The sequence below is a fragment of the Camelus ferus genome, chromosome X (genome assembly GCF_009834535.1).
Source record: "Camelus ferus isolate YT-003-E chromosome X, BCGSAC_Cfer_1.0, whole genome shotgun sequence".
Lineage (NCBI taxonomy): Eukaryota > Metazoa > Chordata > Mammalia > Artiodactyla > Camelidae > Camelus > Camelus ferus.
This window is the reverse complement of record NC_045732.1, coordinates 54,159,966-54,185,268: the sequence shown is the minus strand read 5'-3', so window position 1 is coordinate 54,185,268 and position 25,303 is coordinate 54,159,966. Positions and strand designations below refer to the sequence as shown.

Sequence of the window (25,303 nt, the reverse complement as noted above, 5' to 3'; positions counted from 1 at the left end):
AATGCACAAAGTCCTGGGTTCAATCCCCAGTAACTCTATTAAAAAAAAATAAACCTAATTACCTCCTTCCCCCCGAAAAACACCATTTAAAAGAAAGACATTTATTGAACACCTGGTGTGTGCTTAACAGTTTAAAAGCAGCATAGGTGAATATAAAATAGGCATTAATTGTTTAAAAGTAATCTTGTATGTGTGTGGTATAGAATACAATGTAAAATATAGAGACACATTTTCAGGATACTACAAAGACAACCTAAGATGGATTATGGTTTAGTAGTGAATTGGTACAGGTGGTATATGGAGACAAGCAGACAGGACTTGAATAGTTGTGCTGGGGAGAGTAAAACTAGAAGGAGCTTTTAATAGATTGTGTGTCTATGTTGGGGGAGGAGGTATATTTATAGAACTGGCCTATAGAGTAGGCATGTACATTCTACACACCTTTATTTTTAAAAGTTACTAGAAGTACAGTAGTCTTTTAAATATTTTAAATTATATTTTTATGATGTTAATTTTAGAACAGTAATGAAGTTCTTTTATATCCCAGTATATAAATGCTTAAATATCGACTTAAATAGAAATCTCACCAGGTAAACATTTCAAGCCTAAAAGTATTTGTTTTGCCATTTGATATGTATATTTATTCATATGTGTATATATTTATATCTAGTTTTGTTCCAGAAAGGATTTAAGACTTTCATAGATGAATACTAAATAAAATTAAAAGTAAGTGGGAAGATTCTGGAAGCAGAAAAATTAGAGCAGGAAAGATTAGATGAAGCCAGGAATACACTCTGTTGTTAACAAGTACATGATATGAAGACCTAGAAGTAGGACCAAAGTGAAGACAAATTTTTGACAGACATTATAAAGAAGCTGATGTATTTAATTGTATGATTATTGACAGTATCTTTTAAGGAACAGAGCAAATAGACCAGAGAAATTTTTCTCATGGGGCTTCGTAAAGAGAATACAGTATAACATAATGAAGTGTCTTCAATAACATCTTGACATTAAATATAGCAACATGCTGACAAGTTGTCAATGCAGTCCTTAAAAAAATTCAGGGAACACTCAGCTTTGTGCAGGAACTTTGGTTTAACAAGGATATCATAGAAACCTTTTTAAAATTCCTAATACTGAAATACAGAATAGTGATCTTTGTGCAGTTCATTAACCAAAGAAATATTAAGGAGGTGGCTTATTTTTATTTTCTTCCTAGGATGTGAACATACTTGCTTGTCAGTATTACATCATTTGCGTAGGCATTGTGTGGGTGGGACTTGTTATATGCTGAACCTATTCAGGAATTTGGCCAAGGCAGTGAATCAGATAAGTGCAGGAGCAATTCCAAGAAACTTTGGGCTGCAGTCTTATTTATAAGTTTTTCTGTAAAAGTTCCATTGTTAAAATGCAATAAATGGAATTTAGCCTACATTAAGCTTTGTGATATTAAATATCTTTAGTGTATTTAATAGGGGAAAAAACCCTACTAGAGTCAGTTGTAAAATTGTACTTTAAAGAAGCATGCATTATCATCATAAAAGATGATATGTAAAAGAAAATCTGTACTAAGTACACCGAGTATAATGCTATTAATGATCATTAATGTGTGGATTGAAATGTAGTATACCAGACAACTTACATTAATTATTTTAAAACAATCAAATAAAACATATGAAAACATGTTTGCAGTTATCAGACTACTCTTAAATTTCACATGTCAAGGCTTATTTACACAAAGCATACATTTCAACATTCATGGATCATAACTTTTTTTTTGCTTTTGTGATAATAAAGCCTTTAACTATAAGACTTAAAAGTGAAGTTTTGAACATTTTGAACCCTTGCCCTCTTAAGTAATTGATTAATTATCAGAGAGAGTTTTAAAAATGTATGTTTGCACTTAAAGTTCCTTGCAGTTGGTCCTTTCTCTTCAGTCACCGTTAAAGCTATGTAGTTTTTCAGTTTACCTCAACAGACACTTCTTAATGGAAAATATAAAAGTACATATGACAGAGAGAAAAGTATATTGGAGTAACTCACTCACTTACTTATTTCTCTTCTGGACAGTTTTTGAGAATTGAACTAGGATGACTGAAAAGAAACCTCTCTGATCAGGATAGATATGTTTTCAGACACAGTAGTTTGAATTTAATGCAACTTTCTTCTGTAGTTGATCATGGGACGAGAGCAGAGTGAGATGTTGTTTTCTTATGCTAGGAAATTTCACCCATTAGACCTGAAAAGAACAAATCAGGTGATGAACAAATAAACAATTATTTCTCTAGGCTGTGAATGATGGCTTCTATTAGATGCCATATTGAGCTACTAGTGAGTGTTTTATGAGCTAGGGGAAAAGTGGCTGCTTTGTGTGTCTTTCTGAAAGCCTAGACTATCTTTTTCTTTCTTCCTTAATTGCCACTTTTTACCCTCTGTACTCCATTCTTTTCAACTCAACCAAGGGCTGTGCTCTAGTTCTCAAAGTGTGGTCTTATTATCCCTGGGCAGCCACAAGACACTTTCAGGGGGTCCTCAAGGTCAAGACTATTTTATAATCATACTAAGATATTATTTGTAAAACTTTTGACACTTTGGCACAATCAAGGAAGTGATTTTAACCTTATCAGTAATCATATTCTTCACTGTCACATGCTCACAGTTTTAAAAAAATGCAAGTTTTACTTAAGAATGTCCTTGATGAGGTATTAAGTGATTAAATTTATCAAATATCAACCCTTGAGTACACTTTTTAAAAATATTGTGTGATGAAATGAGACATACACATAAAGTATTTTAGCTGTATACCCGAGGAAGATGGTTGTCTCAAGACAGAGCACGTGTGCAGTTTTTTGAGCTGTGAGCTAAACTAGCCACTTTTTTCATGGAACACCATTTTTACTTGAAAGAATGGTTGACAAACTATGGTTAATTAAACTTGAGTATTTGGTAGATGTCTTAAAAATGAATGGAGTGAACCTATTATTTTGTGGAAAACAACTGACAATACTTTTGTCAATATAAAATTTGAGCTTTGAAGCAAAACATCAGGATTTTGGAAAGTTTTTATTTGTCACTGTGTGTTTAACATCTTCTCAGTACTCCAAAGACTTTCCTGATGAGATTGCTGCTGTCAGGGTTTGGAAGAGCTACATAACTCAGTGAACCAATGTTTTTGAGATGACCAATACATGATGTTATCAGACATGAGTACAAAATCCATTCAAAGTATAAGGTAGACCAAGGGATTATTATGTAACAGAATATGGACAGTTAATTGATGTGGTTTCAGAATCTTCATTGCAACTAATCTTTACAAAACTGCCACTTGTCAAATTCTTGTATCGTATCAAAGAATAACCACAATTATAAGAAAAGGCTATTAAAATACTTCCTTTTCCAAATACATATCACCGTGAGGCCTTATTTTCTTATAATTCAAACAAAACAACTTAATTGCAACAAATTGAATGTAGAAGCAGGTATTAAAATTCAATTGTCTTCTATTAAGCCAGATATTAGAGACTTGCAAAAATGTAAATCAGTGTCAATCTTATCATTGATTTTTTTTTGCTTTAAAAATATAGTTATTTTTATAAATGTTTATATTCAGATGTAACAAGTTTATTTTAATGACTCAATATGTAATTATTTTTTCGGTTTTAATTTTTAGTATGATAAATATCAATATATATAACCCACAAAAACAAAAGTACTTTGGAATCTTTGGTAATTTTTAAGATTTGTAAGGTATTCCTGAGACCAAAAGGGTTGAGAATTGCTTTCTTGGAATGGACTGAGAAAGATAGTTTTCCTACCTGTGGTGGAGTCATCACTCATGAAATGATGTGTAACTCCTTTGTTGTCATCATCTTGGTCACATGATATTGATTAGGAAAAAGGTAACTGTTTATCTGCATTTATTTGCCCTTATCAGTAATATTGAGTGAAAACTTTAAGCCTGGTGCTTAGGGTTAATGCTATCTGCTTAGCTTTAAAGCTTTAATAATATGTGTTATGGCAATTAATTTAGTCTTCTGTTTAAAAAATTGATATAGACTGCTTCTTAAATCAGCTGTACAAATATGTATTAAGTCCACTTGTTGGCCAAGAACTGCAAACTTGAAAAATGCAGATAAGAAAATACGCATCTGGGGTCATGACTTCTTTAGTTTAGTCAGTAGGTTGTATATAACATTTAGAACCCCATGATAAGCCGGTTTGTGTGTGCATCCTAACCCAGGTTGAAATTCTTCTGTGATTAAAAAGCCCGATTTAACACTGTTCGTTTATAAGATACTAATTTTATTTTCTAATGAGTCTATGTTATAAAGGACACTGAGGATAGACTATAGGTGTGTAAAATTTGACACTCTTTACTCAAATGCTTACTGTTTTTATTAGTGAAAAATCATGGATTTTTAGAAATATCCTCTCTTAAGTTTAAATCCACTAAAACTAACTTCATGGAATGAAGCTACCGAAATCTTCTGTTGCAAGATGCACATTTTCTTGGGGTTCTACATTGTTTGGGAAAATCTTGCTGGAATTTAGAGTATATCTTAGACAATAAAGTAGTAACATAGAGTAGTAGTTTTAATTTGTTATCTCTTTCTGTACAGAAGTATTTATGGTGATATGCAAAATTTATGATTTTGTTCAATCCCTGAACTTTTCTTTTCTCCAAAGATAGTTTTATGTTTCAAAAAGCAACCATTTGTTAATATGAGTTCTCTTGATTAGTCTACTCCAAGTGTGGTATGAATTGTTACTGGTTCACAGTAAGATATTCAAAAACTGAGAGTAAGCATTTAGAAACTTTTACAGAAATTTGACAAAGTAATTTTATGTGTAAAATCTCTTAGTATAAAATGCAGTTGTGTTTTATGTGACATTTAAATTTCATTTTTCTAAATAATTAATTTTGGTTATATTTTATAAAACTATGATCTGCAATAGATTTGGAAGAAAGGGAAAAGAAGACTTGTTGGTCTACACAGAAAGTGTGAGAAGTACTACACAAGATGAATGTGAAAACTCTAAACCTGAAATGGTCTTTGAGTTTAGGTCTGATATAAAGGATAGGAGGAGAGATTCCATTAAGTAAATATTCCACACCCCGCCCCCACCTGCCCATTTGGCTGATGTATATTTGAAATAAAGGGTTTTGAGCTCTACCTTAGGAAAGAGGCAAGACAAAAATTACTCAAAAGGTCTCCTATCTGCAATTTTGTGTGAACAAATTAGTTACTTGATCACATTTTAAATTTAAACAACACTTGAATAGAATTTGTTAGAGTTGAGGATGGCAGGTTGAGGCAGTAAACACATTTTACTAAATAATTGTAAAAAATGAAACAACCCTTTACTAATAAATAACTCATAAAACTGTGCTATATTCGTATTTATCTTTATAACTGGGGCTTTTTAAAACTTAGCTTTTAATGAGTCATAATCTTAGTTTGAAAATATGAGATGTTATTACTTAAGCATACTTGGTAACTTTAAATAGTTTAACTTTTATTTGTTTATTGAAATATTTGCCATCTTGATTCTTCTCCCTGGCAGACAGATGAGAATTGTCTCTGATTTCTTATTAGAAAATAAAATACCTGATAACTTCTAAAATGGACCAATAGGAGGTAGAAATGAGGGTGTCAAATCAATGGTCATCACGTATGTTTGCACCTTACTAAGGTAACAAAAAGCTTGGGTCTTATAAGGAGCTCTCTTAGCTCAAATTGTCTTTTGTTATATTATTTATCTCTTATATCACAGACTTCTCAAATTTTCTTTATAATTTTCTTTTCTACAATAGTACATAAGGGAGTATGATTTACTAAATGAAAGTGAGAAAATATTAACTAAGTATAATTTATAGAGAAAGAAAAAACAATTATAGAGAAAGGTGTATCTTTCTAAAATTAGAGAAAATGAAAGATCCACATGAATGTGCTAATATGTACATATAGCAGCAATGGCTAGAATGTGAATTTCACTTTTTTTTCAAATTCCTCTGTTAGGTTTTTCTTGTTAGAAAGAAGACTGGTCCTGATGCTGGGCAGCTCTATGCAATGAAGGTGTTAAAAAAAGCTTCTTTAAAAGGTAGAAAATTAGAAAGCTTATTAAAATAAAATTTGGTAAAGCTTGTTTTAAGAAATATACTGTGTATTGCTTGTATGAGTAGACTGTTTCCTTTTAATGTTAGTAATTGTTAGTTTTCTAGTGGTAAGTTATATTTCTAAGTTTGGTATTGGTATATACCCTAATTTAGTGGGAGTGTACCCTGAAAAATTTAATGGGATAAAAAGTAACATATTTTATTTAATTTAAGGTGAACTTATGAAGCTATATTCTTTTATTTCAAGATTTTTATTGTTTCTGCTCCATCTTTGTTGGCATTGCATGTTGAGAAAGCACAACCACTTGCATACACTTATGTACAGTCTTCTAGGGTGTGATAACGATAATACTGTGCTCAATTTTAATTAATAAACTCATTTGAACAATTGGAGACTAGTATATAATAAATACTTATTCATCAAGTAACTTTGTCCCTTTGACCCATTCTAGATCTAAACTGAGTTTGTTGACTTTCTGAGAATATGGTAATTACTGTCTAAGAATATATAGTTTGCAAATTTGGGCACTTACAAAGTTACATTTTATACTTTCATATTGGTGAATTAATTGATGGGGCCTCTACTGAAATTATATATGAGTAATATAGTCTACCCCTCTGTAATTTTTAGTTCGAGACAGAGTTCGGACAAAGATGGAGAGGGATATACTGGTGGAAGTAAATCATCCATTTATTGTCAAATTGCACTATGGTATGTAATCTTTTTTAAAATTATGGAATTAGAGAACTAAGATTTCCTTTCAGACAGTAGTATAACAGGAGATAAATACTTTAAACAGGAAATGAATACTGAATGATTTAATATATTCAACTGTTAAAATGTATTTATCTGAAATAAGAATCAATATCCAGCTTTTAGTTCTGTTTCCTGTATTTGGTGGTTGACTTGTCTAAGGTAACAAGATAGTGTCTTCTGATTACTTGTCTGGTAGTATTTCTGTCTTCTACTAGGCTATACCTCCAGTGATCTTAGGCTATAAATTACTGTGATAATTTATTCAAAACATTCTTGTCTATGGATGTACTCCTCTTACATGTTTATAATGAGCATATTAACTTTATTTCCTTGTTCTGCTGAGAAGAACCATATTATATATTAGTCTCTTTGAGTTATTTTTTCTTATATTTGGTGGGAGAGGAATACCAGTGAGAGCAGAAGATACAATGGAAAGAACATGAATTTGGAGTCAGAAAGTTCTAAGGATTTTTTTTCTTAATTGAGATATACTTGACTTACAATATTTTATAAGTTTCAGTTGTACAGCATAGTGATTCACAATTTTTAAGGTTGTATTCCATTTATACTTATAAAATACTGGCTATATTCCCTGTGTTGTACTATATATCCTTGTAGCTTATTTATTTTATACATAGTAGTTTGTACTTCTTTTCCCCTACCCTTATCTTATCCCTTCCCCTTCCCTCTTCCCACTGGTAACCACTAGTTTATTCTCTATATTTGTGAATCTGTTTCTTTTTATTATATTCACTAGTTTTATTTTTTTAGATTCCACATATAAGTGACATTATATAATATTTGTCTTTGCCTGACTTTTTTCACTAAGCATCATATCCTTTAAGTCCATCTATGTTGTTGCAAATGACAAAATTTCAGTTTTTTACAACTGTGTAGTATTCCATTGTGTGTGTGTGTGTGTGTGTGTGTGTGTGGTATATATATATATAGCACACCTTTATCCGTTCCATCTGTTGATGTACACTTAGGTTGCTTCCATATCTTGGCTATTGTAAATAATGCTGCTGTTAACATTGGGGTGCATATATCTTTTCAAATTAATGTTTTCATTTTCTTTGGATGTAATTTGGATATAATTCCCCGGAGTAGAAATTGCTGGATCATAAGGTAGTTCTATTTTTATTTTTTTGAAGAACCTCCATCCTGTTTTCCACAGTGGCTGCATCAACTTACATTCCCTCTGACAGTGTACAAAAGGTCCCTTTTCTCCACTTCCTTGCCAACATTTGTTATTTGTGGTCTTTTTAATGATAGCCATTCTGACAAGGGTGAGGTGATAGCTCGTTGGAGTTTTGATATGCACTTCTCTGATGATTAGTGATGTTGAGCATCTTTTCATGTGCCAGTTGGCCCTCTGTATGTCTCCTTTATAACAATGTTTTTTCAGGTCTTCCCATTTTTAATTGGGCTGTTTGTTTTTCTAATATTGAGTTGTGTGAGCTGTTTATGTATTTTGAATATTAACCCCTTATCAGTCATATCATTGGCAATTTTTCCCATTTTGTAAGTTGTCTTTTCATTTTGTTGATGGTTTCCTTTGCTGTGGAAAAGCCTTAAAGTTTAATTAGGTCCCATTTGTTTATTTTTGCTTTTGTTTCCTTTGCTTTAGGAGACAGATCTCAAAAGATATTGCTATGATTTATGTCAGAGTGTTCTACCTATGTTCACTTCTAGGAGTTTTATGGTTTCCAGTCCTACATTTAAGTCTTTAATCCATTTTGAGTTTATTTTTATATATGGTGTTAGAGAGTGTTCTAGTTTCATTCTTTTATATGTAGCTGTCTAGTTTTCCCAATATCACTTACTGAAGAAACTGTCTTTTATCCACTGTATATTCTTGCCTCCTTTGTCATAGATTAATTGACCATAAGTGTGTTGGTTTATTTCTGGGCTCTCTTTTCTGTTCCGTTGATCTATTTGTCTGTTTATGTGCCAGTACCATACTTTTTTGATTACTGTAGCTTTTGGTATAGTTTGAAGTCAGGAAGTATGATAACCACCAGCTCTATTCTTCCTTTTGATTGTTTTGGCTATTTGGGGTCTTTTGTGTTTCCATGCAAATTTTAAAATTATTTGTTCTAGTTCTGTGAAAAATGCCATTGGTATTTTGATAAGGATTGTATTGAATTTGTAGATTGCCTTGGGTAGTATGGTTATTCTAACAGTATTAGTTCTTCCAAACTATGCAGTTCTGAGTTTTAATCATGGCTCCATTGCTAATTTAATGTATGCATGAGATTGTGGCATTTGGTTTCCCTGGGGAATCCAAAGGCATATACACTGTTAAATCACTAATCTGATCTACTACATCACTTTTAGTGTTCGGGATTTTAAAAGATAGCAGCTATTGATTTTATTCTTAGGTAATTTTGACAAGTAACACATTAAAATATGTACCTAACTCTCTCTATAAAAAACCCTCTAGAATTTCCCACCCATTATTCTTTTAATCTCTTTAACCCTAATGGAATGAAAGTAGTAGTAGAATCTAAAGATCTCCTTCCTTGAATCTCCAGGGTATCATTAGATTAATCACTATATACCAGTTGTGTGCAAAACACTGTTAAATTCAGCGGGCTCTAGAAGTGAAATACTCTCTGAACTCTAGAAATTTATGATCTTTAGGTAACACAAATATGTAAGACAAATTTGTTTGTATAAATCAAAATGGATTAAGTATCATGAGGGAGGCATAAATAAAGTATGATGAGATCTCAAAAGCAGTAGCAAGTAATTTTAATGGGGGAAGAGGATAAGGATGCTGTAGGGAAATGTGAAAAGGAGGAAATCCTTAATAGAAGAAAGCTTACTAGAGAAGTGGCATTTTTGTTGGTCTTGAAAGAATTAGTAGATTTTCAATAGGTAGGGAGGCAGAGTTCAGGCAATTGCAGTAGAAATGGTGCTCCATAAATAAAGAAAATGGTGGTACAAGTTCTATGTAAAGCTACATGCAAGGTTGATTATGTTCTGGGGAGGGGTTTATAGGTTTTTCAACACTAGATTTAATTTGAGATAATATTATCCAATAATGGACCATATGAGTAAATGCTTAATTGCTTTATAGTGTTTAGTGATAAAATTCTAGACAATAAATATTAATTAAAAAGTATACTAAACTTTTGAAGCCTTAAAAATTGTTACTGCATTCTAATTTCTAATTAGCCTTTCAGACTGAAGGGAAGCTGTATTTAATATTGGATTTTCTCAGGGGAGGAGATGTCTTCACAAGATTATCCAAAGAGGTGAGTATTTATAAATTTTTGCTATATTTTATTGAAACAAAACTAAGAAAATTGTTTTTGTTCTTTTGCTAATTACTTTTTTTCTTTGAAAATTTTAAATGAGAATTATTCTGTTTGTTTTGTTGCATAGTATTTAGTGGATATACCAGTTAATGGTATTTTCTGTCTTCCTGTCATTTAGATCATCTCAGTGGGATACTCATTATTCTTAGGCACAAAATCAGTATTAATAACTGGATGAAGTAGTTAGGGGCAAGCCTAGGACTTTGGCTACTCAAAACTACCAGTGCCTCTGGCAGTAGTGTTTAATTTATTAATGTTTAAAACAGCTTTTTGGAGGCATAATTGACATACAGTAAACTGCACATATTAAAGTACATGCTTTGATACATTTTGACATTTATATAAACTTGTGAAGCCATCAACACAATAAAATAATTAACCTATCTATCATCTTCAACAATTTTCTTGTGCCCTTTTGTAATGGTTCCCTCCTGCTCCACCCCTACTGAATCTCCTTTCTGTCACTGTTTGGCTTGCATGTTCTAGGACTTTATATAAATTGAATCATATAGTATGTATTTTTTTATCTGACTTACTTAACATAATTATTTTGAGATTCATTGAAGTTGTTGCATGTATCAGTAGTTCATTTTTATTGCTGAGTAGTATTCCACTGTATGGATACACAATGATTTGTTTATTCATTCACTTGTTGATGGGATATATGGGTCGCTTGCAGTTTCTGGATATTACTAATACTGCTACAAACATTCATGTACAAGTGATTGTATGAGCATATGTTTTTTTTCTTTTCATGGTTAAATACCAAGAGTATAATGACTGGGTTATATAGTAGATATATGTTTTAACTTATTTTAAAGACACTGTCAAACTGTTTCTCAGAGTGGTTATATAATTTTTATATTCCCACCAGCAGCATATGAGGGTTTCAGTTGCTCCACATCCTTACCGACACTTCATATGGTCAGTCTTGTTTTAATTTTGGATATCTGATAAGTGTGTAGTGGTACCTTATTGTAGTTTTGAATTATACTACCCTAATGACTAATGATGTTGAACATCTCTTCACATGGATATTTGACATCTATCTTTTTTGATAAAATCTCTGTTTAAATCTTTGGCCCATTTTTTATTGGGTTGTTTTCTTACTGAGTTTTAAGAGTCTGTATATTTTGGAATGGTAAGTCCTTTGTCATGTATATGTTTGAAAATATTTTCTTCTAGTCTATAGTTTGTCTTTTCATTCTCTTTAACAGTGTCTTTCAAAAAGCAGAAGTTCTTAATTTTGATGAACTCTGATGCATAATTTTTTCCTTTAATAAATTGTGCTTTTTGGGGTCCTGTTTAAGGAATATTTCCCTAATCTCAGGTCACAAAAATTTTCTCCTATGTTTTCTAGAGGTTTTGTAGTTTTTGGTTTTATGTTTAAGTTAATAATCAATTTTGAGTTTATTTTCACATATGGTGATAAGTATGTGTTGAAGTCCGTTTTTTTTTTTTTTTTTTTTTTTTTGCATACAGATATTTCATTGTCCTACCATCATCGTTGGAGAAGACTATGCTTTCTCCACTGAATTACCTTGCATTTTTTGTTGAAAATCAATTGACCATATATGTGAAAATCTATTTCTGGACACTCTATTCTGTTCCACTGATTTATTTTTCTGTCTTTATGCCAGTACAACTTTTCTTGATGAGTGTGCCTTTATAATATGTCTTGAAGTCAGGTAGGGCAAATCCTCGAGCTGTGCTCTTCTTTTTGAAAGCTGTTTTGCCTCTTCTAGGTCATTTGCATTTCCATATCGATTTAAAAATCAACTTTTCACTTCCCACAAAGAAAGCCTGCTGGGATTTTGATTCGGACTGCATTGAATCTGTAGGTCAATTTGCAGATAATTGACATTTTCACAATATTGAGTCTTCTAATCCATGAACATGGTTTCTCTCTAGTTTATTTAAGTCTTCTTAAATTTGTCAGCAATATCTGGTCATTTTTAGTGTACGGGTCTTGCACATCTTTTGTCAGATTTATCTCTAAGTATTTTTCTTTTAAAATGTCGTTGTAAATGGAATTACTTTCTTAATTTTATTTTCAAATTGGATGGAAATATGATTACTATTTTTGTATGTTGAACTTTGTATCCCACAGTCTAACTAAACTTACTTGTTTTATCTAGCAGCTTTTTGGTAAACTACAAATAGAATTTTCTATTTGTAATGTGCAAATAAGGAGTTTTACTTCTTATCCATTATGGACATTATTTATTTGTCTTTGTTACACTGGCTTGACCCTCCAGTTCAGTATTGAAAAGTATTGGTAAGAGCCGACCTTCTTATTTATGATCTTAGGGGGGAAGCATAATTTCACCATTAATTACAAAGCTAACTATAGGTCTTTTTACATGTTCTTTATCAGGTTGAGAATATTCCCTTCTATTACTAATTTGTTGAGAGTGTTTATCAGGAATGTATGTTAGATTTCTCAATCACTTTTTTTGCAGTTGTTGAAATGATGATCATACGTTTTTCTTCTTTAATTATTTAATATGATGAATTACATTGATTGATTGTCCAATGTTGAAGCACCTTGTGTCTGAGTGAATCCCATGTAGTCATGATGTATTATCCTTTTTGCATACTACTAGATGATATTTGCTAAAAGTTTGTCAAGAATTTTTTACATCTATTTTCATAAGGGGTATTTGTAGTTTTTTGTGTTGTTGTTTATGTCTAGTTTTGGTGTCAGAGCAATCCTAGTTTCATAGAAAGAGTTGGGTAAAATTTTCTCCTCTTCAATTTTCTGTAAAAGTACAATATCAAATTGTCATTAAATGATTGGTAAAATTCACTAGTGAAGCCATCTGGGCCTGTAGTTTTTTTTTTTTTTTTTTTTTTTAATGTTATGGTGTTTAACTATAAAGTCAATTTATTTAATATACTTGGCATTATTCAACTCATCTTTCTTTTTCAGTGAGCTTTGGTATTTTGTGTCTTAAGTGATTTGTCCATTTCATCAAAGTTATTGAATTCATTGGCATAAAATTGTTCATAATATCCCCTTATTATCTTTTATTTATAGCTATAGAATCATTAGGGATGTTGGTATCATCATTCCCGATGTTGGTATTTTGTGTCTTCTTCCTTTTCTGTCCTGTTTAGTCTTGCTAGAGGTTTATCAATATTATTGTTCTTCTCAAAGAACCAGCCAGCTTTTGGTTTCATTGATTTTCTCTATTGTATTTCTGTTTTCTATTTCACTGTTTTCCACTTTAATCTTTGTTACTTTATTTTGATTTTTTCTGCTTAATTTGTGTTTTACTAGCTTTTCTGGTTTTTAAGATGGGAGCAGAAGTTACTGATTTGAGACCTTTTCTTCTTTTCTACTATAAGTGTGTAGTGCTATAAATTTCTCTATATACACTGCTTTAGCATCATCTTGTAAATTTTGATATGTGATGTTTTTATTCTCTTTTAGTTCAACATGTTTTCTAATTTCCTTTTATTTCTTCTTTGAGTCATAGGGCATTTAGAAGTATGCTAATTAATTTACAAATATTTAGGCATTTTCTAGATAACTTTCTATTGCTTTCTAATTTAATTTTATTCTGGTCATAAAGCATTACAGAAACAATATAACTTCAAATGCTGATAAGTGTAATCTTATGGTATAACTTAGTCTTAGTTTTCCAGCTTTATATTGATAATCTTCAGTATAAAGAATAGAGAGGGGTGGTCCTGGGAAATGGGGAGGTGTTGGTCAAAGGGTAAATACTTCCAGCTATAAGATAAAGAAATTCTGGAAGTCTATTGGATAGCATGGTGATTACAGATAATAATACTGTATTATATTTAAAAGTGGCTAAGTGAGATCTTAAATGTTCTCACCAAAAAAAAAGAAATGGTAATTATGTGACATGATGGAGGTGTTACCTAACCCTACAGAATCACTTTGCAATATACATGTATCAAATCAACACACTACATACTAAACTTACCCAATGTTATATGTCATTTACATCTCAATAAAATTGGAAAAATATATAAGAAAAAAAAGCATGCTGTGTATGACTTGAATTCTCTTAAATTCACTTAAATTGTCTTATGCTTCAGAATATGGTGTATCTTGGTGTATGTTCATGTGTACTTGAGAAGAATGTGTATTCTGTTTTTGAGTAGTGAAAGGTTCTATGAATGTCGATCAGTTTAAGTTGGTTGTTAGTGATATTGTCTACTGTATTCTTCCTAACTTTTTGTCTGCATGTTCTATAAATTTTTGAGAGGCAGGTATTCAAACCTTTGACAGTAGTTATGAATTTATCTATTTGTACTTGAATTTCTGTCAAATTTTGCTTCATCTACTTCAAAGTTCAGTTATTAAGTGCATAAACCTTTAAGATTATCATTCCCTCTTGGTGAATTGACCCTTTCTCATTTTGAAATGACTTATTTTATCTCTGCTAATATTTTTTGCTTTAAAATCTACCTTGATATTAATACAGTCACTCCAGCTTTATTTTAATTAGTATTAGCTTGGTGTATTGTTTTTCATATTTGTACTTAATCTATTTGTCTTTACATTCAATGTGCAGTACTTAAGGTAGCATTTAATTGTTCTTGCTTTTTATACAGTCTGAAAATCTATGCTTTTTAATGGGGATGTTAGATTTAATATGATTATTGATATAGTTGGATTTAAATCTTTTTCTATTTATGGTTTTTGTGTCCCACCTTGTCTTTTGTCCCTCTTTTTCTGCCTTATTTTTAATTATTTTTCACAATTTCATTTTTATGTCTTTGGTTGGCTTTTTATCTATAACATTTTGTTGTGTTATTTTAGTAGTTGCTTTAGGGTTTGTAGTATAAACCTTAACTTCAGGAGTCAGGAATCTATACTCCCAGGCCAAATATGGCCTATTGTTTTTTAAAAATAAAGTGTTATTGGAACACAACCATACCCATTTGGTTAAGTACTGTCTATGGTTACTTCTGTGCTTCAATAACACTTAATTGTATGCTAATTTTTTATTGTATTGAAGGCATTATGAATTTAATTTTCTTGTACTCTAAATACTTCTGTTTTCTTATACATAGTATTTAACTGCATGCCAGAAAAAAGCTAACCTTTTGAATCTTGCTATTAAGTTTTGTTATGTAGGACCATCGCAGAATTTAGAATTGATTTTTCCCAGTACTGAAACATGACCCTTCTTAGTACTCTAACCAACACCCTGCCAATTATAAGATTTTTCACTCTTTTTTTAAAACATTTTTTTATTGAGTTATAGTCATTTTACAATGTTGTGTCAAATTCCAGTGTAGAGCACAATTTTTCAGTTATGCATGGACATACATATATTCATTGTCACATTTTTTTTTTGCTGTGAGCTACCACAACATCTTGTATATATTTCCCTGTGCTGTACAGTATAATCTTGTTTATCAATTCAACATATACCTGACAGTATCTACAAATTTCAAACTCCCAGTCTATCCCTTCCCACCCCCTTCCCTCTTAGCAACAACAAGTTTGTATTCTATGTCTATGAGTCTGTTTCTGTTTTGTATTTATGTTCTTTTTTTTTTTAGATACCACATGTGAGCGATCAAATATGGTATTTTTCTATCTCTTTCTGGCTTACTTCACTTAGAATGACATTCTCCAGATTCATCCATTTGCTGCAAATGAGGTTATGTTGTCGTTTTTATGGATGAATAGTATTCCATTGTGTAAATATACCACTTCTTCTTTATCCAGTCATCTGTTGATGGACATTTAGGCTGTTTCCATGTCCTGGCTATTGTAAATAGTGCTGCTATGAACATTGGGGTGCAGGTGTCTTTTTGAAGTAGGGTTCCTTCTGGATATATGCCCAGGAACAGGATTCCTGGGTCATATGGTAAGTCTATTCCTAGTCTTTTGAGGAATCTCCATACTGTTTTCCGCAGTGGCTGCACCAAACTGCATTCCCACCAGCAGTGAAGGAGGGTTCCCTTTTTTCCACAGCCTCTCCAGCATTTGTCATTTGTGGACTTTTGAATGATGGCCATTCTGACTGCTGTGAGATGATACCTCATGGTAGTTTGATTTACATTTCTCTGATAATTAGTGATAATGAGCATTTTTTCATGTACCTATTGATCATTTGTATGTCTTCCTTGGAGAATTGCTTGTTTAGGTCTTCTGCCCATTTTTGGATTAGGTTGTTTGCTTTTTTCTTACTAAGTCGTATGAGCTGCTTATATATTCTGGAGATCAAGGCTTTGTTGGTTTCATTTGCAAAAATTTTCTCCCATTCCGTAGGTTGTTGTTTTGTTTTACTTATGGTTTCCTTTGCTGTGCAGAAGCTTGTAATTTTCATTAGTTCCCATTTGTTTATTCTTGCTTTTATTTCTATTGCTTATGTAGACTGTTCTAGGAGAACATTTTTGAGATGTATGTCAGATAATGTATTGACTATGTTTTCTTCTAGGAAGTTTATTGTATCTTGTCTTATGTTTAAGTCTTTAATCCATTTTCAGTTTATTTTTGTGTATGGTGTAAGGGAGTGTTCTAGCTTCATTGCTTTACATGCTGCTGTCCAGTTGTCCCAACACCATTTGCTGAAGAGACTGTCTTTATTCCATTGTATATTCTTGCCTCCTTTGTCGAAGATGAGCTGACCAAAATTTTGTGGGTTCATTTCTGGGCTCTCTATTCTGTTCCATTGGTCTATATGTCTGTTTTTGTACCAATACCATGCTGTCTTGATGACTTTAGCTCTGTAGTATTGTCTGAAGTCTGGGAGAGTTATTCCTCCAGCCTCTTTCTTTCTCTTCAGTAATGCTTTGGCAATTCTAGGACTTTGATGGTTCCATATAAATTTTATTATGATTTGTTCTTGTTTTGTGAAATATATTCTGGGTAATTTGATAGGGATTGTATTAAATCAGTAGATTGCCTTGGGCAGTGTGACCGTTTTAACAGTATTGAATTTTCCAATCCAGGAGCATGGGATATCCTTCCTTTTTTTTAAAGTCTTCTTTAATTTCCTTAGTCGGTGTTTTATAATTCTCCATGTATAAGTCTTTCACCTCCTTGGCAAAATTTATTCCTAGCTATTTTATTGCTTTGGGTGCTATTTTAAAGGGGATTATTTCTTTACTTTCTTTTTCTGTTGATTCATCATTAGTGTAAAGAAATGCAACTGATTTTTGAATGTTAATCTTTTAACCTGCTACCTTGCTGAATTCTTCGATTAGTTCCAGTAGTTTTCGGGTGGACCTTTTAGGGTTTTCTATATATAGTATCATTTCATTGGTATATTGTGACACTTTTACCTCTTCTTTTCTAATTTGGATCCCTTTTATTTCTCTCTCTTGCCTGATTGCTGTGGCTAGGACTTCCAAGGCTCTGTTGAATAGGAGTGGTGATAGTGGGCATCGTTGTCTTGTCCCAGATTTTAGTGGGAAGCTTTTGAGTTTTCATTGAGTACTATGCTGGCTGTAGTTTTGTCATATATAGCTTTAATGATGTTGAGATATGTTCCTTCTATACCCACTTTGGTGAGAGTTTTTCTCATAAATGGGTGTTGAATTTTATAAAATGCTTTTTCTGCATCTATTGAGATGATCATGTGATTCTTGTCCTTTCTCTTGTTGATGTGATATATTACATTGAGAGATTTGCGTATGTTGAACCACCCTTGTGTCCCTGGGATGAACCCCACTTGATCATGACGTATAATCTTGTTTATGTGCTGTTGGATTCTATTTGCTAATATTTTGGTAAGCATTTTTACATCTATATTCATCAGTGATATTGGCCTGTAATTCTCTTTTTTGGTAGTGTCTTTGCCTGGTTTTGGTATCAGGGTGATTGTGGCTTCATAGAATGAGTTTGGGAGTATTCCCTCCTTTTCAATCTTGTGGAAGAGTTTGTGAAGGACTGGTATGAGTTCTTCTTTGTATGTTTGGTAGAATTCCCCGGTGAAGCCGTCCGGTCCTGGACTTCTATTTGTAGAGAGGTTTTTTATTGCTAATTTGATTTCATTTCTAGTGTTCTGTTTGTTCAAGTGGTCAGTTTCTTCTTGATTCAGTCTTGGTGGACAGTATGTTTCCAGAAACTTGTCCATCTCCTCTAAGTTATCCATTTTGGTTCCATATAGTTTTTCATAATATTTTCATGATATTCTGTATTTCTAGGTTGTTTGTTGTAATTTCTCCATTTTCCTTTCTTGTTTTGCTTATTTGTGCTCTCTCTTTGTTCTTCTTTGTGAGTTTGTCCAGAGGTTTGTTGATTTTATTTACTCTTTCAAAAAACCAGCTTTTGGTTTGATTGTTTTTTTCTATTTTTTTTTAATCTCTGTTTTATTTATTTCCTCCCTGATCTTTATTATTTCCCTCCTGGTGCCTTTTGGGGTTTGTTGCTCTTATTTTTCTAATTCTTTTAGCTAGTGGTTTAGATTGTTTATTTGAGATTGTTTTTCTTTTTTGAGGAAGGCCTGTATCGCTATAAACTTCCCTCTGGGCACTGTCTTTGCTTTGTCCAGAAATTTTGTGTGGTTTTCTTTTCATTTTCATTTGTCTCTAGATATTTTTTAATTTCAGGTTTGATTTCCTCATTGACCCATTGGTGTTTTAATAGCATGTTGTTTAATCTCCATGCTTTCCTTTTTTTCCACTTTGTTTCTCTGTTGTTGATTCCCTGTTTCATGGCATTGTGGTCAGTAAAGATGCTTGAGATAAATTCTATCTTCTTAAAATTGTTGAGGTTTCTTTTGTGCCCAAGTACATGATCAATCCTAGAAAATGTTCCATGTGCACTTGAAGAGAATGTGTATCCTTTTTTGGCGGGGTGTAATGCTCTGAATATATCCACCAAAGCTAATTTTTTTTTGTATCATTTAATTTCTCTGTTGCCTCGTTTATTTTCTGTCTGAAAGATCTGTCTAGTGATGTTAATGTGGTGTTAAAATCTCTGACAATGATTGCATTCCCATTTGTTTCCCCCTTTATCTCTGATAGTAATTGTTTTATTTATTCAGGTGCTCCTATATTGGGTGTATATATAATAATGAGTGTAATATCCTCATCTTGTATTACTCCTTTAATCATTATAAAATGTCCTTCTTTATCTTTCTTAATGGCCATTGTTTTAAAGTCTATTTTGTCTGAAATCAGTACTGCAACACCTGCTTTTTTGGCTTTTCCATTTTCGTGAAATATCCTTTTCCATATTTTCACTCTCAATCTATATGCGTCTTTCTCCCTCAGTGTGTCTTTTTTATGCAGCTGGTTGAAGGTTGTTGCTTTATTATCCAGTCTGCCACTGTGTGTCTTTTGACTGGAGCATTCAGTCCATTAACATTTACAGTAATTAATGATAGATGTGTGTTTATTGCCATTTTGAACAAATTTTTGCAGTTGATTTGGTATTTCCTCTTTGTTCCTTTCTTCTTTCTTTTGTGGTTTGGTAGTATTCCTTTGTATTATCTTGGGTTTTATTTCATTTTTGTGACTCATTTGTAAGTTTTTTTGCTTGTGATTACCTTTTTTTGTAAGTCTATTAACCCATTACTATAACTTTTGTATTAAACACATAGCAATATAACCTCACACCCATCCTACTGAGAACAAAAAATTTAAAAAAGAAAAAAAATACTCTGTATTTTCTTGCTTCCCTCTGCCACTCTTTATGATTTAGATGTCTTCTTTTACAATTTTGTGTTTATTCTTTTTGTAATTCATGGTAGTTACCACCTTTCCAGTTGTGGGTTTCTCATTTTTGTAGCATCCTGCTTCTTTTCTATTTAGAGTAGACCTTTCAGTATTTCTTTTAGCATGTGTTTAGTGTTGCTAAACTCTTCTAGTTTGTGCTTCTCTGTGAAATTGTTTATCTCTCCTATTCTAAAGGATAGCCTTCCTTGATAAAGTATCCTATGCTGAATCTTTTTTTCATTTGGGGCTTTGAATATATCTTACCATTCCCTTCTGGCCTGTAATGTTTGTGTAGAGAAATTAGCTGAGAGCCTTCTCGAGGTTATTTTGTAACTCACTCTTTATTTCTCTCTTGCTGCCTTTAGGATCATTTCTTTATCCTTGACTCTGGCCATCCTGATTATGATACATCTTGGTGTGGGTCTGTTCGGGTTCTTCCTGTTTGGGACCCTCGGAGCCTCCTGTACTTGGATATCTTATTCCTTCTTTAGGTTTGAGAAGTTTTTGGTCACGATTTCTTCAAATACATTTTCAGTCTCCTTTGTTCTTTCTTCCCCTTCTGTAACCCCTATTATGTGTAGATTGGCACACTTTATATTATTCCATAGGTCCCTTATATTGTTTTCATTGTTTTTTATTTGTTTTTCTCTTAGCTGTTCTGCTTGGGTGCTTTCTGATGTCCTGTCTTCTAGGTCACTTATTCGTTCCTCTGCATTATTTGTAAAGCCTTTAGATCAGCACTCATCTCAGCAAATGAGTTTACCAATATTACTTTGCTCTTCTTTATAGCTTCATTTTCATTTTTGACATATTTTATATCTCTAAACAATATCTCTTTTAGTTCCTTCAGTACTTTGATTACTCTTTTTTTTTGAAATCTTGATCTAGTCGGCCATCCATTTCTATTTCTGTGATCAAGCTTTCAGGGGATTTCTCTTGCTCTTTTAATTGGGAATGGATCCTCTGTTTCTTCATCTTCCTCATATCTCTCTGGCACTGTGGCTTATGGAATATCAGTTACCTATTGTGTTCCTTAAGGAGTTTATTTTTTTATCTATCTAAAGCCTATACAGGAATAAAAGTCAAAACAAAGAGAGAATTTTAAAAGAAGGGAGGAGAAAAAAGTTTTGAAATCAGTGCATAATGAATAATAGAAGAGCAAATTGAAACAGAATAGCAGTTGTGTTGAGATGTCTTTTAAAAACCTTAAAAAGAGAAAAGATCAAAAAACAATATTTGAAACTTGTGTATAGATAATAACAGTAGATCAAAACTAAAAGAAATAAAACTGAAATGAGGTGGATTTTAAAAAATAATACTAAAAAATATCTTAAAGGAAAAATTTTAAAGGGATTAAAACTGGAGACATATACAATTGTTTAAGAAGTAAAATTTTTAAAGTTAATAGAAGAAGAGAGAAGCAAGATGGCGGAGTAGAGGATGCTTGTAGCTCACCCTCTCCCACAAATACACCAAAACTCACATCTATGGATCTACTCAGCCAACCAGAGCACCTGCCAAACTCCGACAGAACATCACCCTCTTCGAAAGACAAAGATGCCAAAAATCTGTTAGGAGGAGAGGAAGAAAGAAAGAAAAAAAAGCAAAACACTGATCCTGCAGGGAGGGAGCGGCAAAGGAGGACTAGCACTCGTTTGCTGGGTCTCACCTCTCCAATGGAGAGGCCAGCGGGACAGAGGGGGAGCCTCCAAGGCTCAGATCTGCCCTGAGCACCCCTTGACTGACAGAACTGAGTGAAACGGGCACAAAGGGTCCCCGCGACACCCAGCCCAAGACGCGAGCCGGCAGCTTGGAGCTGGGACAGGCCGCCCGAGCCAGGCGGAGGACTGGGGCAGCTGCACTGAGGCAGCCCTGGAGAAATGCAGGGTGCCGCGCGCCATGGCTGGAAGGGGATACAGAGCAGAATTTATTGGTCCCCCATAAATTGCAAAAAAAAGAAACACGGCTGGTGTACCCTGGGGGGAGGGGCGCCATAGCCTTTGTCTCATCTGACCTGCGCCACCATTACTGGCACTTCTCACGAGAAGAGAGGCGGGGCGCAGCCACAGCTGCCATCTCCTCCTGTGTGCAGCAACCAGGCGGGGGCAGGGCTGAGACCTGAATCCGCACCCCGAGGGTTCCATAACCTCCTAGGCAGGACTGAGGCTTGTTTACAACCCAAGGCAGATAGGATCTTTCTGCCCTGGTCCCTCAGAGAACTCGAGCCACCAAAACAAACAAGGAGCTGAGATTTGGCCCGGAGCAGGGGTGGGGCCGTTCTGAGGTCTTCCCAGTGCCCGACTTCAGAGCTCTGACCAGAGGTGGATTGGGCAGCTGCACAGAACAGTGGAGTGACCGGCGCCGGGAGAAGGCGGGTGGCCCCCCACCTTCCTGGCAGGAACACAACACCTGACCGTGGTGCTTGGAAGGGGCACGATCAGCCCACCTGCCTCACCAAGCCCAGCATCTGACTGCAGCATCAGGAGGGGGAGTGACCCGCCTGTCCACTGGGAAACAGCTCAGCACCTGACCCAGTATTGGGAGTGGCACAATCTGCTAGCAGACAGCCACTGGGAGCAGCACAGACGAGGGCACCAACAGAGGGCCTCTAGAAGCAGCAAGCTGACTATGTGAAATAGGGCAAAGACACAAAGACCTCTCGATAAAGTCATTAAGAGCACACATCTCCAGGAGAACTAGGTAACTGAGACTCCTTAAGCCACATTGCCAGAGAGATATGAGCAAGATGAAGAAGCAGAGGAACCACTCCCAATTAAAAGATCAAGAGAAATCCCCTGAAAGTATGATCAAGGAAATAGACATTGATGGCCTACTAGATCAAGATTTCAAAAAAGGAGTGATCAAAGTGCTGAACAAACTAAAAGAAATAGTGTTGAGATATAAAGTATGTGAAAAATGAAATAGAAGCTATAAAGAAGAACCAAGTAGAATTAGTAAACTCATTTGCTGAGATGAGAGCTGACCTAAAGGCTGTGTAAAGCTGACTAGATAATGCAGAGGAACGAATAAGTGACCTAGAAGACAGGACAACAGAAAGCCCCCAATCAGAACAGCTGAGAGAAAAGCAAATAAAAAACAATGAAAACAATATAAGGGACCTATGGGATAATATAAAGCATGCCAATCTACTCATAGTAGGGGTTCCAGAAGGGGAAGAAAGAACAAAGGGGATTGAAAGGTATTTGAAGAAATCATGACTGAAAACTTCCAAAACCTAAAGGAATCAGATATCCAAGTACAGGAGGTTCAGAGGGTCCCAAACAGGAAGAACCCGAACAGACCCACACCAAGACATATCATAATCAAGATGGCCAGAATCAAGGATAAAGAAATGATCCTAAAGGCAGCAAGAGAAAAGCAAAGGGTGAGTGACACGGGAACCCCCATAAGGCTCTCAGCTGGTTTTCTACACAAACACTCCAGGGCAGAAGGGAGTGGCAAGAGATATTCTAAGTCCTGAAAGAAAAAAGATGCAGCCTAGGATACTGTATCCAGCAAGGCTATCCTTTAAAATAGAAGGAGAGATAAAGAACTTCACAGACAAGCAAAAACTAAGAGTTTAGCAACACTAAACCCATGCTAAAAGAAATATTGACAGATCTACTCTAAATAGAAAGGAAGGAGGATGCTACAAAAATGAGAAACTCATAACTGGAAAGGAGATAACTGCCATGAATTACAAAAAGAATAAACACAAATTTGTAAAAGAAGACATCTAAATCATCAAGACTGGGAGAGGGAAGCAAGGAAAGCCACTGTGGAAAACAGCATGGAGATTCCTCAGAAGACTAGGAATAGACTTACCATATGACCCAGGAATCCCGCTCCTGGGCATGTGTCCAGAAGGAACCCTACTTCAAAATGACATCTGCACCCCAATGTTCATAGCAGCACTATATACAATAGCCTAGACATGGAAACAGCCTAGATGTCCATCAACAGATGACTGGATGAAGAAGAAATGGTGTATTTATACAGTGGAATACTATTCAGCCACAAAACCCAACAACATAACGCCACTTGCGGCAACATGGATGTTCCTGGAGAATGTCATTCTAAGTCAAGTAAGCCAGAAAGGGAAAGAAAAATACCATATGAGATCATTCATATGAGGAATCTAAAAAACAACAACAAAAAACAAAAACAAAACAAAACAAAAAAACAAATATAAAACAGAAACAGACTCATAGACATAGAATACAAACTTGTGGTTGCCAAGGGGGTGGGAGGTGGGAAGGGACAGACTGGGATTTTAAAATGCAGAATAGATAAACAAGATTATACTTATAGCACAGGGAAATATATACAAGATCTTGTGATATCTCATAATGAAAAGAAATGTGACAATGATGTTCATGTATAACTGAAAAATTGTGCTTTGCACTAGATTTGATACAACATTGTAAAATGACTATTACTCAATAAAAAATGTGAAAAATAAAAAAAATGTTAATAGAAAATAGAACTAATTTTTTAAAAACATAAGAGAATTTTATACAAAGGGATCAAAAAGGGTTTCAAAACGGTGTATAATCAATAATAGAGGAGCAAGTTGAAGCAGACTAGCAATCGATTTGAGACGTCTTTTAAAAACCTTAAAAAAGGAGAGAAGGACATAAAGATATTTGAAACCTGTGTATAATCAATAACAGGAAATCAAAACCAAGCAATGTAAAAATGAAATGAGGTGGATTTTTAACAATAATAATAAATTTAAAAAAATGTTAAAGGGATTAAAACTGGAAGCATATACAATTGTTTAAACAGGAAAAATTAAAAAGGTAATAGAAAATAGAACAGTTAAAAAAAGATTAAAAAAAAAAAGGGATGTAGGGATGTGTTCTCGTGGAAACTCTGCACTCTTAATGATTTTATCGAGTTCTCTTTTTGTCTTCGCCCTGATTCGCGAACTCAGCTTGCTGTTTCTCGAGGCCCTCCATTGGGGCCTCTCATCTGTGTTGCTCCCAGTCCCTGTCAGCAAGCAGATAGTACATCGCTCCAACACTGGGTCAGGTGCTGTGCTCTTACATTGTGGGCGGACAGGTCACTCCCTCTTCTGATGCTGCAGCCAGATGCTGCACTCTGGGGAGGTAGGTGTGTGGATGGCTTCCCTCCTAGCACTACAGTCAGGTGCTATGTTTCTGCCAGGAAGGCAGGTGGCCACCCGCCCTCTCCTGGCACCCATCGTTCCCCTGCTCTGTGCAGCTGCGAGTTCGCCTTGGGTTTGTGCTCTGTAGGCGGGCTCAGTGAAGTGGGCGGAACAGCCCCGCCCCTGCTCCTTGCCAAAACTCATCTCCTTGTTTGTCTTGGCGGTGCAAGTTTTCTGAGGTACCATGGCAGGAAGATCCTATCTGCCTCAGGCTGTAAACAAATCTCAGTCCTGCCTAGGAGGTTGCGGAGCCCCCAGGTAAGGATTCAGGT

The 25,303-nt window shown here is 34.2% G+C and overlaps 1 protein-coding gene across 8 annotated transcripts in view; it reads left to right on the top strand.

Annotated features, from left to right (window-relative positions):
* Positions 1 to 25,303, top strand: part of RPS6KA6 (ribosomal protein S6 kinase A6) — a 151,094-nt gene that overhangs the window by 72,716 nt on the left and 53,075 nt on the right. For all 8 annotated transcript variants that reach the window (XM_032474770.1, XM_032474774.1, XM_032474769.1 and 5 more), the window contains 3 exons: positions 6,024 to 6,105; positions 6,753 to 6,833; positions 10,062 to 10,141. In XM_032474770.1, the coding sequence (XP_032330661.1) occupies positions 6,024 to 6,105; positions 6,753 to 6,833; positions 10,062 to 10,141 (243 nt within the window). The remainder of the gene's footprint in view (positions 1 to 6,023; positions 6,106 to 6,752; positions 6,834 to 10,061; positions 10,142 to 25,303) is intronic.